Source organism: Corvus moneduloides, chromosome 9 (genome assembly GCF_009650955.1).
Source record: "Corvus moneduloides isolate bCorMon1 chromosome 9, bCorMon1.pri, whole genome shotgun sequence".
NCBI lineage: Eukaryota > Metazoa > Chordata > Aves > Passeriformes > Corvidae > Corvus > Corvus moneduloides.
In genome coordinates this window covers 1,079,379-1,093,963 of record NC_045484.1, presented here as the reverse complement: position 1 = coordinate 1,093,963, position 14,585 = coordinate 1,079,379, and the positions used below count along the sequence as shown (strand labels likewise).

The 14,585-nt window shown below is 47.7% G+C and overlaps 1 protein-coding gene across 12 annotated transcripts in view; it reads left to right on the top strand.

Annotated features, from left to right (window-relative positions):
* RASAL2 (RAS protein activator like 2) overlaps positions 1 to 14,585 on the top strand; it is a 163,836-nt gene that overhangs the window by 74,716 nt on the left and 74,535 nt on the right. For 11 of the 12 annotated variants that reach the window (XM_032117483.1, XM_032117485.1, XM_032117484.1 and 8 more), the window contains exons 2-3: positions 7,805 to 7,932; positions 14,125 to 14,248. In XM_032117483.1, coding sequence (XP_031973374.1) covers positions 7,805 to 7,932; positions 14,125 to 14,248 — 252 coding nt within the window. Of the gene's footprint in view, positions 1 to 7,804; positions 7,933 to 14,124; positions 14,249 to 14,585 lie in introns of those variants that run through there. The other variant, XM_032117489.1, reaches the window with a different exon arrangement.

Genomic DNA, 14,585 nt, shown 5'->3' with positions numbered 1-14,585 from the left:
GGGAAGCGAGGATCAATTACCCTTTGTAAGCTGAGCGGTAGCAATCGGCTAGGCAGCAAGTAAGAAGCTTAGAGGAGCTCAGTAGTATTCAAGCTAATTGGTGGCTTCAAACTGCTATTAAGAGCTCCCACACCTTTTGCTCAAAGAAGCTGCTTGGTGACAGCAAGCTGGTGCAACTTTCTGCTTTTTAATCAAAATTACCCTGCCAGGCCAATCTGAGCTTTTTGCCTAATTTTTGCCTCTGCTGTTAGTTCCTTAGCTCTTATTTTTTAGGACTTTTCAAGAAAGCTTGAGACTGTTGGCACACTCAGCATCTGCTCACTAAACTAGTCGTAAGATTTTAAGACTTGCGGTTTCTTTTTTGGAACAGCTCCATAAATTTTGCTTTTGAAAATAAAATCTCGGTGAAACTGCTCGCATGGTTGTGGCCTAACTGAATTTGTGCTCTCGAGCTTCTGCAGAGCCCTTGGGTACCAGGGAACACTGAGCCCTTTTAGGAAGTATCAGGGGCTGGGGGTGGCAGACGTGTTAGCGCAAGCCTTGGGAAAGGTTTGGGTTTGGAACTGCGCGTGTTACGGGGAAGGGAGAAGGGAAATCTTGGCTGATCTCTGCCGTAGTCTCAGGCCTGGTGTGAAAACTCCTGAGCTGTAGATAGGCACAGTGGTGACGTTGCAAGAACAGGGCAGATGTATTGACTCGGGCCCAAGGGAAGTTGGCAGAGCCGCCTGGGAGCTCAGCTGCAGGAGGGAGGCTGCTGTACCTTGCTCGCTGCCGGCTGACTCCTGTACAAACAAGTCAGATCTCTCCTAGGGGAGGAATTGAAGGGCTGGGAATGATGTCAGCGAGGAGAGGCAGCGAGAGCCCATCCTGCTGGGAGATGCCAGGCTTGTTGAACAGTAGCATTCTGTATTTTGTCTCCTGCTGGTTGCAGAGGAGACAGCCCTTGGCTGCTAAGGCATTCGCTCATCTGATGGTTTATTGCTTCCCACGTAAAAATTGCTCCTGCCATATTTTCTTAGTGCAAAAAGTCCGTAGGAAATCCAAGAGTCTGGCTGGTAGCTCTGGTAGCGGACAAAACGTTGATGCTCACTCTTTGAGTTTTAAAGGTTAATCTTTCTTCCTTGGTGCTGAGGTGAGAGACTGCTGCATGTGAGAAATTCCGAGCAGCCAGGTGACCCTTCTCCCACCCCATCACAGCTCTTGGCAAAGCTTTCAGCGGCGGGTGGGGAAAAGCGATGCCTTTAGCCGTTGGCAGAGGAGACACGCAGTCCTCATTCAGAGGAAGCGAAAATCCTTAGGACCTCACCTGTAAGCAGTGAACAGCAGATACCTTCGGACCTCCCATCCCTAAATTTTAAGAGATTCCGTCTCCCAGAGCTGACATACTGATGGTAGGGCAATGGAAGCACACACAGCAAGCATGAAAATTGCCACAGTCACATGTCTTTGAGGACACAGGGCATGAAAACTGCACCTGACTGAACAGTTTTCACTTTAATCTCTCTGTGGCTCATGAGGTTCTTCATTGGGGGAGTGGAAAACCAGTCTTGAGACTGTGTCTGATCACTGCCACTCAATAAAAGAGCAGTGGAAAGTTAATAGGTTCGATTGGCAAGATTGGCCTATGCTAGAAAAATTAAAGATCTTGTGAAGAACATGTGTCACAGTGCCAAATACGTCGCAATCTGAGAAAGTCATGGCACTGGTCATGGCTTCTGCCAGCCTCTAAAATACTGTTTTCACCTACTTAAACCCTTTATGACTTTATTCTGTGCAGAATGGGTTTTCCAGGTAGTGTTTTGGCTGTAAGCGGTTGGCGTGAGAGCTTCTGGGATCCCTGAAACCTGCTGGTTTGACTAAGCTTTCTTTACCTCCTACCCAGGATATCAGATTTCCATACCAGAATTTGGTCATCATTGCACGCAGCTGCTGGAGGAGAGCAACTGGATTCAGCTGGATCGAGGGCTGGCCGGTGCATGTGTACTGAACTTCGTTGAGTGTGGCTATTAAATGTAACGGGAGGAATTCACACTAGATACTTACCTCTGTAATAACATCCTACATAAATGGCGTGCCTCTCATCCCAAAGGATCTGCTCACACTTTCTACACTTAAAATGCCACCTGCTTCGCCAGGGATCTGTTGCTGACCATGAAAATGTGGGTACCTCTTGGCTGAAACAGAGCCGTGCCACAGAGTGGTTTAGAGGGGCAAGTGAGCACTGCCGTGCCTCACGGGCAGCTGTGGGAAGCTTCCTAGAAAACCTGCAGTCAGTGGCCACATTGTGCTTTGAAACAAAATGCCAAGATTAATGGTGCCATTCCTAATGCGTGCTGGTTGTATTTGTAAGTGCATTGTGATTCAGAGAAGAATTAATCAGCCCTGAGAGCACCATGTTTTCTCTGTAGCATGGGAGTCTCTGCGTGGCCACACACAGCGTGTGCTGAGTTTTCCTGATACCACGCCATTAGTCATGAGCATTGTGTTTGCTGTGTTGGGGCAGTGTGGTGGTTGTCCACACAAACCTGGAGGAGGAGGGTCCCTTCCTCTTCCCAGTGAATTTGTACATCATGGTAGGTTTCTCTTTGAACGGTTGTTTTTGATAGTGGCTGTCTGCACTGTTCTGATCTCGGCTGGATCAGAAACCATTGCACGTGGCTGGGAGTTGGTTTGAGAAGTAAGAAACGCAAACAAGAGCTCTGGGTATCAGCATGAGAGAAAACAGAAGTTGCCTGGATTGTGCTTTCCCTAGCAGCCCCTCGGTGGCTGACCATCCTCTCTCATCCTCTACCCTCTGTGCAAATGTTGAGATTGTCCCTCTTACAGCTGGGCCAGGATTGCTCTGACGCCTGCATCTGCTCTCAGGGCAGGGGCCCTTGAACTCCCTTCTACATCCTGCAGATCTTCATCTGAGCATCAACAGCTGTCTGAACTAGGTGCACATGCACACACAGCTGTGTGTCACAGAGCTGCTGTTGCTGTTTATTTTCACTGACATTAGTGACTTCTTTTGCACAAATCCTGTCCTGTTCCAAGCTTCGAGGGAATGGAGCATGCTGTGTATTTCCCTTTCTGCCACATCTTTCTCTTGAGTGCCCTTCAGGGGCTTTGAGATGGTGGAAGTTTAGTGAAAGGACTTGTAGTTGGTATTTATCTTTGAAGCTTCATGTCAGTGGTAAGGCTTGTTTCAACTTCTGCTCAAACGTGCTTGATGAAAGTTGGAACTGCTGGTTACTCAAACTGGATTGTGTGGTCATGCACAGCTGGGTAGGTTGGGGTTCTGACAAGCTCTCAGATGACAGCACTTACCTAAAAGGCTTTTCTCTCACCCTGTCTCTATGGCAAGTACATAAAACACTGTGGAAACATTGACATTGCGCAAGCAGACCTGTTGTCAAAAGGTGTTAGGGCTCCTACTAATCTCTCTTCAGGGGAAAAAAATTCCTCCCAGCATACAAACTTGGCCACTACATTAGTTACTCAGCTGCTTGGCAGCTCCTTGTTGGAAATACTAGGAACAGAATACGGACCCTAATAAAGTCGAGGAGAATTTGGCAAGTGCTTCAGTTAGCCCTTGATTTCACCATAGGAATAGTGCAGTTCAGAAAAAGGAGCTCTGAGGTGTGCCAGGGGTGCTCTTGTCATCACTGGGATGGAGGGTTGTTTCTGTGTTTCTATTGATGGTAAGTAGAGAGTGCTTTTTGGCAGAGACTGAAGGCCTGGATTTGCCTTTAATGTAGTTCTGTTGGCTTGATTTCTGGTAATTCTGTCCTTCTCGCTAGCTCTGAGGAGAGGAGATGCCGCTCTTCTGGTTGTAGAAGAGCTGTTGAGGACTAAATGGCACTGAAACACCCATTATCCCTTGGAAATAATTTTCTGATTCTGCCCATTGCCTGCTGTTTTGGAAAATATTCTCCACTCATGAATGCATTTGGAGTTTTAAGGAAAATAACTGTTGCATGTTTGCAATGGAAGCTTTCAGAAATGTTCCCATCTGACAGCCCTGTTGTGCTCCATCAATACTACTAAACTGCCATCAGTTTTCCTAAGATGGCCTACCCTGTCTGTGGGGATTGGCTTGGCACTGGCTGCTGCTTTCTGTGTTCCCTCGCCCTGCACCACTCAACACTTCTGTTGTTGATGTGTGATTATGGCATCACTGTCCCTCTATTTCCCCCCTTCTTTAAAAATAAGCCCTGTACTTCAAGAATACTAAGGTACAAGTTGTCATCTGACTGAAAGAAAGGGAGCTTTGTGGGTATTTATAACATGCCTAGTGGCATTTCAGAGCCCTGAGGAAAAACAACGCAGTTTCCAGTCTTCAGCAATGTCTGATGTGGCAGGAGGCAGCGGCAGGGATGTACCAAGAAGGGGATTTTTTCCAAGCTGTTACTTAACTGATATTAGCATTTGAAGGCACATAAGGCCTGACCTTTAATCCTGTGTGTAGACTGGCTGATCTGCTTGCTTGAATGCCTCATTGTAGTGCTGCAGAATGAAGGGATTGCATCAGACCCGAGAGAAATCTTCTGTCACCAGAGCTTGCCTATTTAGGTGTGTGGCTGCACGAGCCTATCCCTCACGTAACATCTGCAGACTCAGAGCTTTCAGATGCACCTCCCTGATCTTCAGCTCCTGTCTGAAGTTGCATTCATCAGTGAGTGATCATTCATCTCCAGAGCTCAAGCCTTGCTGTAGGAGCTGACAGAGAGCAGCCCCGCAGTTAGAAAGAACAGTCCTGACCTGCGGTCTTTCCCAAAAGTCTGTTCCTAGTTACACATGGACTTCTTGCAATTCACTTCTATAGCGATTCAAATGGTGGTTGATTAGTTTTATGGGGCTTCAGTGGAAGAGCTCAGTGGGTTTTATTACATTCACGTGAAAAGTTGGAGCCAAGAACGTAAAATGAAAACCAAAGACGAAGAGTGCCGGAAAGCAGAACAGGGTTTGTGAGGCGACCAAGTGTGTATGTGATACTGTGCAAAGTCCCAAAGAGTCTTCTGTCTGAACTGGTAACATACTTCAGAATAAATTTTGAAGTCACAGCTGTTGTGAGAGGCTCCAAAGATAGCAGCCGTGCAGGAGGGAGAGCTGAGAAATAATTTAAATAGGTGGGACTGATGCACCAAAGCTGCGCTCAGGTCTTTGTTGCCGTGAGTTTTCTGGGAACACGCATTCTGCGTCCGTGTAGTTTGCGATGTGCTTGCAGCGTCAGCTTGGGGAGAGGACTGAAGCTCCAGGATCTGATCCTCTGGAAAAGCAGCGTGCTGAAGAGAGCACTTGGTCAGGCTTGCAGGGCTGGTGGGGCTGTGCCCCGACATGCGTTCAGAAGGATCCCAATACAAACACAAAATGCTGTTGCTGTGGTGTTCTCCAGGGCTGATTGACAGCTCCAGACACCAGCATGGCATGTCACTCTGCCAGCAGCCTGTGCAAAGCTGTTCTGACGTAGCCAACCCACTTGGCAACAGAGCTGTGGCTGGCTCACAGCACCCGATGACTCAGTGAAGTCCTGGAGTTGTTGTTGCAGTGGAAGAAGTCGTTCTGTTCTTCGATTCCTTTGTGCAGCCCATGGATCAGTTGGATGGTATCCTGCCAAGGCCTGTAGTTAGAAGAAATCATAACGCAAAAATCTTTTGGGGCTGGGCAAGTCGTGACTGTAGATTCTGTGTCGGAGCCGACGGTCTGGGAGGGTTTTCTTTTGCCCTCAGAAAGTTTGCTGGCAGTTCCAAATACAGTTTACTTGGTTACTGCTCAGCGCAGCAGCTGGAGGCACTCTCGCTGCCAGCCCACCCACACGAGCAGGACAGGGCACGCACGCCTCCATCCTTTTCTCCCCCTGCTGATTGATCATGTGCTCTCCTTGCCCAGGAGACCAGATCCCCAGAGCTCTCCTCTCCCCGTTTCTGTAGCACACTCATGCCAGGAGCTCATGGCTTCGTCCTCCTCGCTCCTCTGCTCTCTGCCAGGTCTGTCGTGCTGAGGCAGGGGTAGGGCTCATGTGCTGCTGTTTGGGAAGCCAAGGTCTAAGCAGGAGCAGCAGTGGTTTTATTTTACATCTGGTTTGATTTTTTGGTTGGACACCATGATAAATGTGAGTTGCAGTTAAGCCAAAAATCTACCTGGAGGGTTCGTGTCTGTAAGATGGACTAATACATAACTTGTGGGAGAGTCTGCTGTGCTCCAGGAGTGTGCACAAATGCACTTTTGCTTCACAGAGCTTATGGTGGTTTCCCTTAATTATGCTTACACTTAATTAGAGTTTGGGACAATTTTGAGACACACAGCCCTAGTTGCCACTCTCACAGACCGAGTTGTGTTGGAGAAGTAACAGTGTGGAGCCTGATTCTGCATCTCAGCTTCTTCCCTGCATTATTTTACCTGAAATTAAGGGCGCAGAGGCGCACTTGTTCATCATTCAGAGCAGCAGGAGCCACGCAGCCCTCTCCTTTCTCTTGCTTAAAGGTTACCTGTTTCAAGCACTTCTCTGAACCATCACAAAAATCCTAACGCAGCTGAAAGGCACCTTCCGAGTCTGGCTCTAGAAGCCGACGCATTCCCTGCAGTGCAGACGCAAAGGTGCAGGAAGGGGGCATGAAGACGTTGCAGCGTTTTTGATAACGAGGTGGCACATGCAGGGGCTGCAAGCAGGGAAGTGAGCTGGAGGGGTTCCTTAGTGCAGGTTTAAGGCTGGCGTTTGGGCTGGCTCTCCCTGGAAGGTGCTGGGTGATTGAGGATTCGCTGGCCTCTAGTGGTGGCGCTGGGGAGAAGCGACGAGAAGCAGCTGCGTTATCTCCGTGCGTATTACTGTGTGTGCTGAACGGCGGGTAATGTTGCAAAACATTTTGGGTTTGAACGCTCAGTTTGTTCCTGAAACAGCTAAAGGAGGTCCTGGAGTCCCTTGATTTTTGCAGTGTCTGTTTTAGACCCTTGAGAGTTGAGGTATCTACAGTGTCTACGTTGATGGTTTTTAGATCGTTGCAAGCAAGTTGCATAGAACTAGATTGCAAGATAAAAGTGAAACTTAATCTTACAAAGCAACCAGAACTTAATATCAGAACTTTATAAAGAGATGAATCACAGAATCCTAGAATGGCTTGGGATGGAAGGGACCTTGTTGGTAGTGAGAGGCACGACGTCATGCGCAGCACAATCATGAGAGACTTATGGGAAATTGATTTTAAAATGAATTTTAATAGATCAGGACCGGGAACCAAACAAGTTGGTTTATGGTTTGGTTTGTGGTTTTGGGGGTTTTTTTTCAAGTATGAGTTTTTGTCGCTGTAGTGTCTGTGGCTAAATGAAAATGCACGATTTCATCAAGTAGGTTCCCCACCAAAAGTTGCTAGTAAGCCCTTCTCAATTAAATGCCCATCCCTTTGAATTTTTCCTTCCCTTCTTCAAGCCTGCCTTCCTTGATCCCTGTCTTCCTTCCTATATCTCTCCAGTCTCAAATAATCCACTTTATTATATTTATAATATACTTTATTAAGATTTAGAGTACATTCAGAGCAGTACCCCTTTGAACCATGGTTTTGAGAAGGGAGTGGAAGGAAGATTAAGTTTTCATAAAAGCTCTTGGTCTTTTCAATATATTTTTCAGCCTTTGACAAAGACATTTATATTGATCTCTGGTATTGCCATTTTTGTGCCTCCCAGGATTCCCATTTTGCCTTTTAAAATGCTGAAACAGGCCCCACTAAGCACAGAGTGCAGTTGTGGTTCACATCTCGCTGCAGAACGGCAAAAGCAAAGCAGGTGGTTAATGCCACGTGCTAACAACGTCGTGGTTTTCTGTTCCCAGATGTGAAGGGACCACCTACCCACAGACTGTCCTGCGGCCAGTCCCCCTACACCGAGATGACAACATGGGAGAGGAAATACTGCATCCTGACCGACAGCCAGCTGGTGCTGCTCAACAGGGAGAAGGAGGTGAGACAAGCTCACGTTGGCACCTTAGTATTTGCCTTTCGGCTTTTATTGGTGAAGGACAAGGCAGCTTTCTTCATCTTCCCTTTATTCCACTCCCAAATCCTTTGAAATATGTGCTGATGCCTGAGGTGGCCACCTAAAACACAGAGACCAGACAAGAATAAGAGAAGAAAAGGAGGTATTTATTTGAAGGACCTTCAAAAGTAAACCCTGGGCAGTCCAAAGGCTGCACCCAGGATGGACCCTGGGTCACAGGTTCTTCACCCTTTTATAAGTTTGGTCCATTTGCATATCAGGGTTAATTCTCCAATTATAACCTCAGTCCATTATGTAATTACCCCAAGTTTGCCCCCCCTTCAGAGGCTTTCAGTTTACACATTTTGTGGCCTGGTGTCCTTGGTGTGGAAACCTAGAGAGGTTTGTCTAACCAGCATGAGAGAACAGCAGCTAACAGGCCACAGGAAACTTCAGAGTTAAACACTAGGCAGAGCAGGATTTGAAAAAGATAAAAGTTAAAACCTAAGGCATCAGTGCAAGGGGGAAAGGGAATTTAAGAAGAAATTCTTTATTGTGAGAGTGGTGAGACACTGGAACAGGTTGCCCAGGGAGGTTGCGGATGCCCCATCCTTGTAGGTATTCAAGGCCAAGTTAGATAAGTCCTTGAGCAGCCTGGTCTAGTGGGAGGTGTCCCTGCCCCTGGCAGGGGGTTGGCACTAGATGATCTTTAAGGTGCCTTCCAGCCCCTTACTGTTCTATGAAAAGAGGAGCTAAGCTCTCCTGTGCATGAATGGTGTGGTGCACACAGTTATCTATCATCTAGCTGGCCCAGATGCTGGCTGCATGGAAGAGGTGACAGCAGCCTGAGTGCAGACTCCCTCCTGCAGTTCTACAGCCTGTGTTTGTCTGCCACTGTGTCTTCATACCTATGTTAGTACTTCTTTTAATGGCAGCTAAAGCCACCACAGGTATGCAAACCTGCCTCTTTATGTCAGTGCAGCATAAAGGTAGGGAAAAGTGAAGGCTTTTTATCCATGAGATTTAGTCTAATACCACAGTTTCCTGTATTTGGAGATGGCCCCAATTTTTGCGTTTTTTCTTGATTCTTTTGAAGCTCCTGTATGTGGCTGTTACAGACTGAGAGTGAGACCTGTTTCTGGTGTAGAACAAAATATCAGTCAGCTGTGCTCAGGTTTATTTGCAATGAAATATCCCCTTGCATAGGGAGAGTGGGAAGAAATGGTTTAGAGAAGGACTTGAGTTATTGGAAGAGAGCAGCATTAATGCTGAGGCGTAGGTGAGGTGATCAAACGCAGGCAAAATGGAAGGCCCATTTAATGGTATCTGTTTACTATGTAATTCCTTTTCTAGTCTGACAGGACTGACACCTGAGGAATTAAAGTATACACTGAAGAAACTTGAGGAGATGTGAGAATCATTTCTAAAACAGTGCTGTAGCAGCATAGCTGGACCAAAAGGATGCATCTCATTAGGGAAATGTGACTGAAAACAACCCTGGCTCGTATCACAAATAGTTACCTGAAGGTGGTAACCATGCACTATGGGATTCTTATTTCTCCTAACACAGACAGTTGAAAGCATTTTGCTGGGAGTAAGATGAGTCTTTTGACGAGATGCTGAGGAGTAAATGTGGGAAATCCGATGTGTTGCTGGTGTGTTAATTCACTATATGCTATGTTTAAATACACGTTGGGTTTTGTCAGAAGCTGAGGAAATTCAATATCAGGCTGTAGAGAGCCTGAGGTTTAAGTGTAGCAACAACCCCAAGAAAGCAAGCAGTAGTGTAAATTCTTGCAGTGTGCCCTCAAAGGAATCTTCCTGCACTATCACAGTGAGAAATTGCTTGTTTTGGGAAATGCTGCATGCAGATGGGCCAAGCAGACATGCCTTTGGTGCAGGTGTGACTCCACATGCTGCTAATGGGATTTGTTTCAGAAGCCTGTAGCTGGAGTCAGATTTGCCATTCTGATTTTCAAGTAATTTGTGACTACCGTGAAGTGAAAGGAAGAAGGGAACTCCTTGCAGAGCCATGAGTGCTGTATAGGAAAACAAGAGGTTGGTTTAGCCTGGCTTGTGAGTCTGTACACACAGCAGTGTGCAGACAGCCCCTCACAGAAACACACAACGTACAGAGCTGCCAGTCGGCAGAGAGACTGATACTCTGGATTTACACCTCCTTCTAGTTTTTCTCAACTAGGAGTATCCCTTTGCAGCCTTCCTGAGAAAGGGGAGGAGTGGCAGCGCAGTTAAATTTTTCTTGGCAAGTCATTCAGAGTTGAAAGAGGCTCCATGAAATGTGATCTAGAAACAGGAGTGCACAAAGGCCTAAGGCAGCAGTGGGGAGAGATCCTTGTTAAGAGCATAATGATGGAAAAGTATCTGCAAGGGGAATCGTAGAAAGCTCCTGGGTGGGACCACTGGGACAGGGAGCCTAAGCAAAGACCGGGTGAACAAAGAAGAGGGAGATTACTTTAAGAAAAAAAATGAAGATTATGTTTAGAATAAAATTATTGGAAAGGTGATGCTGGAGGAAGTGTTCTGTTAACCCAAACCAGGCGACAGGCATTGCAGGAGAGATTCCTGCTCTGAACGTGGTCATTGCTGGTAGAGTGACTAGGTCAGAATTCCTGTGGGCTGCTGGAGAGGATCTTGGGAACAATGTCAGGACAGAAGGATACCCAGCAGTGAGTGGGAGGGTGTGTGGGAAGAAGGAAGAGATGGTAACAGCAGGGTGCCCTTGCATCCCAGAGGAGCACTTGCATCATCACAAGGCTGACATAACTTGAAAGGTGTAAGTCTGAAACATCTTGTTTTATTCTCTGTGCCTCTGCTTTGTTACTTCATGGAATACAAATCCAAGAAGCTTGACCCGTGTGACTCTGGAAGGGAACAGAAATGTGTGTTTACACTACTTTGTAAAATCCTTCTGCAAGTGTGTGTGTCCGAGTCAGGAAGTGAAAAACGTGTACAAAATGTAAACAGGTAAATGGAAGAGTTCTCCATTGTTTCAGGTATTAGGCTAAGTTTGGTTTCTTTCAGTTAGTGCTGCCAAAATACAGCATTATGAATTGCAGACTTCTAAGAGCAAGGGAACAGTACAGAAATAAACAGTGTACTAAAGAAAACTCATTTCTCATAGCGTCCCACCACTATGGATTTATTGTCAAGGCAGTTTGAATAAAGTATGTGCAAGAGAAATTTTGTGCTTTGCAAGAGCAAGAGTAGGTTGAAAATCAGGTGTCTTTTGAAGTGCAACTTGGTCCAAAAATACCTGTAATTACTTAGACAAAAATAGTCTGGCATATCACCTTGTGTAGTGTAGAAACACATTAATTACTTGACACCTTGTCAACTTTATAGAATGAGAATAGGTGAGACTGAAGAATGGAAATTATTAATGAAAGGAAGGGATCAATGCCCAAGAAGTCAGTAGAAAGAAAATGAATCCCTGTAGGAACATGAGAGACGACTTAGCAAAGAAGGAGTCCTGAGCGACAGGAGATGTGCAATTGTTACAACCTATCCCCGTGTGATAACATTTAACAGCATTTTCCAAGACAAGGAGAACAGGTCTAGATTGATGCCCATACAAATCAGGGAGTTTTTCTACAAGGAAGAGTTTCCCCCTGTCAGGAAGGTGTAGATGTTTTCACCTACTCTGTGAAACCTTTTCCATAGGGTGGGAGGAGCTGTGAGGGTACAGTCGAAGTGTCTGTAAAATCAGAGCCATTCAAAGAGGGAGAGGGAATGAGTGTTCGTGCAGAGTGGTTGCAGCCAGACGACACCTCCACTCTGAGGGGTGTGACAAATGGCTGCGCCTGCCTCTGGGCTGCTTTTTACTTAGGCTTTGTCAGCACCTTGGCTGCAGTCCTGCAGAACGTTTCCGTCTTGTGTTCGCTTGGAAGTGAAGATGAACGACACTTTTCACTGTGTTTGACACTTCCTTTCTCCTCCCTGCACCCAAACCTCATCTTTCTTCTTGGATTCAGAGGTGGTTTTAATCAAGGGCAAAGGATAGCGAAGACCTACATTCACTGTGACGAGATCTACTGCTCACTGGTGCTGGTGACAGAGGCCAGCAGCAGGACACCTGGGATGTATTTTCCTACTCCTCCATCTCCTGTGACTGACACCAGTAGTGGTATGACAGTGGTGATCCCAAGGGAAAACAGCAGGAGCAAACACTGCTGCACGGGGCCCTAGGGGAGGCTCTTCCCAGATCCCACTGCCCTGCTCAAAGGACTTGCCACATTGGGGTCTTACAGCAAGCATGTTTCACCTGTAAAGAAGAGTTTGTCAAAGCTGAACCCAGCCATAAGATAAGATTTGTCTCAATTCCCAAGTTAATATGGTTATTTAATTTCCAGGGGCCCAGAGAAATGTTTGCTGTCAACATTTTTACAGTGGATTTCCATGGCAAAATTTTAGCCAGCTTCTAACTTTCTGGAGGAAGGTAAAAAATTAAAATGAATTATTTAACTGCTTTTCTGACATGATTCCAGACTTTCTGACTGTTAGATCAGAAGAGTCTGCAAATTCTCAAATTTATGTCTTGAACCACTCTTTCCAGTCTTGAAAAATCTTATCTGCAACAAAGAAACTTTTTTTCACCTGCTTTGTTTTAAGGAGACTATCTTAATTTACCTTTAAGAGGCATTAAATGCTTCAAAAGCTCTTACTCCTATTTCTTCTGAAACTCCCTCATCATCAAACTGATAGAAATCCCAGATACAGACTTTTTATACTTTAAAAGTATGTTCCGTGGCAGGTGAGCTGGGATGCTGCTCAAGGATTTAGAGTCTGAGCTCTGAACCCATCCTCATTAAATTGTGAAGTTTGTCACGGAAACGTGACCTATGATGAAAATTGTTAAGATTGCTGAAATGATCAGCATTTGGACTGTCCCTGTGTATCTTAATCACAGAGTTAACACTGCTCAGATCCCAGCCCCGAACCAGCAGCTTCAGCATGGCAGCTCAGGGTCAGAGAATTCCCAGGTTGGTGAAGTCTCAGCAGAGCAGAGAAGAGGGTAACAAAGCTGGATGGGGGAAAAAAAAAGAGCTGAAAGGCTGAATCACCATTAGAGTCCTGACTTTGCAAGACTCTCTCATTCTCTTCGATCCTTTGCTGAGCTGCCTGCTGGAGTGGTGGGGACTAAAGGAGTGTTGGGAAGGTGGCACATGTCTGCCTTGGTCTTCACAGGGTATTTCTTTGTGCACTTGCTCGTGTTTTGGTGCCTCCCCATCCATTCATCCATTTGCCCCACCACAGAGGACTTTATACTGCTGTTTAAAATGTGTCCAGTTCCAAGAGATGCAGAGGGGATCTTTTTGAGTTACTTTGCTACTTTAATGCTGTCAATTAAAATGGGGGATGTTTATTCTCTGGTGTAGAACAAGCTGTGTAGCATTAGCACGTTTGGAAGGCTCGCGGGAGCCCCGCCCAGCCACAGGTTCCAGGCACGGTAACAGAACGTGTGGTAGCCACCAACGGAACGTGTGGTAGCCAACAGACAGAACGGCGAGGTGGCCAGTACCGAGCGGTGCGGCTGCCTGCGTGGCTGCAGGTGCCGCAGTGTCTGGGTTGGAGCGACCACAGATCCAGTGGTTCCCCAATACCGAGCTCGGTTGTTACCTGACCGTGCCAAGACCTGCTCAAGCACAGCCATGAGCGCGTTGTTCAGGGGTCTTGATGTTTCAAGGAGGCTCTCCGCAGCCTGGGGCCGCCTGTACAGCGCCTTTGTCCACTAGGTAGCTGCCGCAAGTTTTGCTTCTCCAACGTTTGGCGTGTAGCATCTGACCAGCCGCCTCTGCCTGGCGTTGGCAGCGTGGAAGCAGCCACGGGGCCGGCGCTGGGAAGCAGTTTGGAAAGGCAGGAGAGTCAGCCGGGGGTGGGTTTTGTTAGCCCGGGATGGGCTTTGTCAGCCGGGGGTGGGCTGGGTGGTGCCTGGGCCCCTGTGGAGCAGGGGCTGCTGCCCTCTGCTCGCGGCCATCGCCGGGCTGTGTGCGCTCCTCACCCGGGGAGCCTCCGGAATTCTGCGTTAAGGCCGCAAATGCCAAACTGTGCCCGAGAGCTGTTAGCAGAGGAGTAGCAAATGGAGTCCCCTGTGAAGGTGGCACATTACGGGCGCGGCCTGGTGGCGAGTTCACAGCTGTCGGCATGGTTTTTCCGCAGGCGCCTACCGAAGGGGTCCCGGAGCCGCAGGATGCCTCCCGCGGGCGCTGCCTGCGCCGCACCGTCAGCGTCCCTTCCGAGGGCCAGTTCCCCGAGTACCCGGCAGAGGGGGCCGCCCAGCCAGGTAAGAGAGACCTCGGCCACGGGAGCCGGGAATGGAGCAGCTGAGCTGCGAGCTCCCGGAGGGCAGTACCCTGCCACAGCAGCGGCTAGCTGGGTACCACCGCAGGGTGGAGGTCGTGGGTGAATGCCTCCAGCAAAGTGACTGCCCAACACGTGGGTTTATCCAAACACCAGTGAGATGGCTGTGGGATGCTGGGAGAGCGTGGCTGTCGCTGCGCACCGGGAGCTTGGTGGCTGTGGTTTTAAGCTCACCGGGCAGCCCTGGGATTTCCAGGTGAGAGCCGCTGGATGCGGGTCAGTAGGAATGCAGCTCTTGCAGGTGGCTCTAAGTGGTTCCT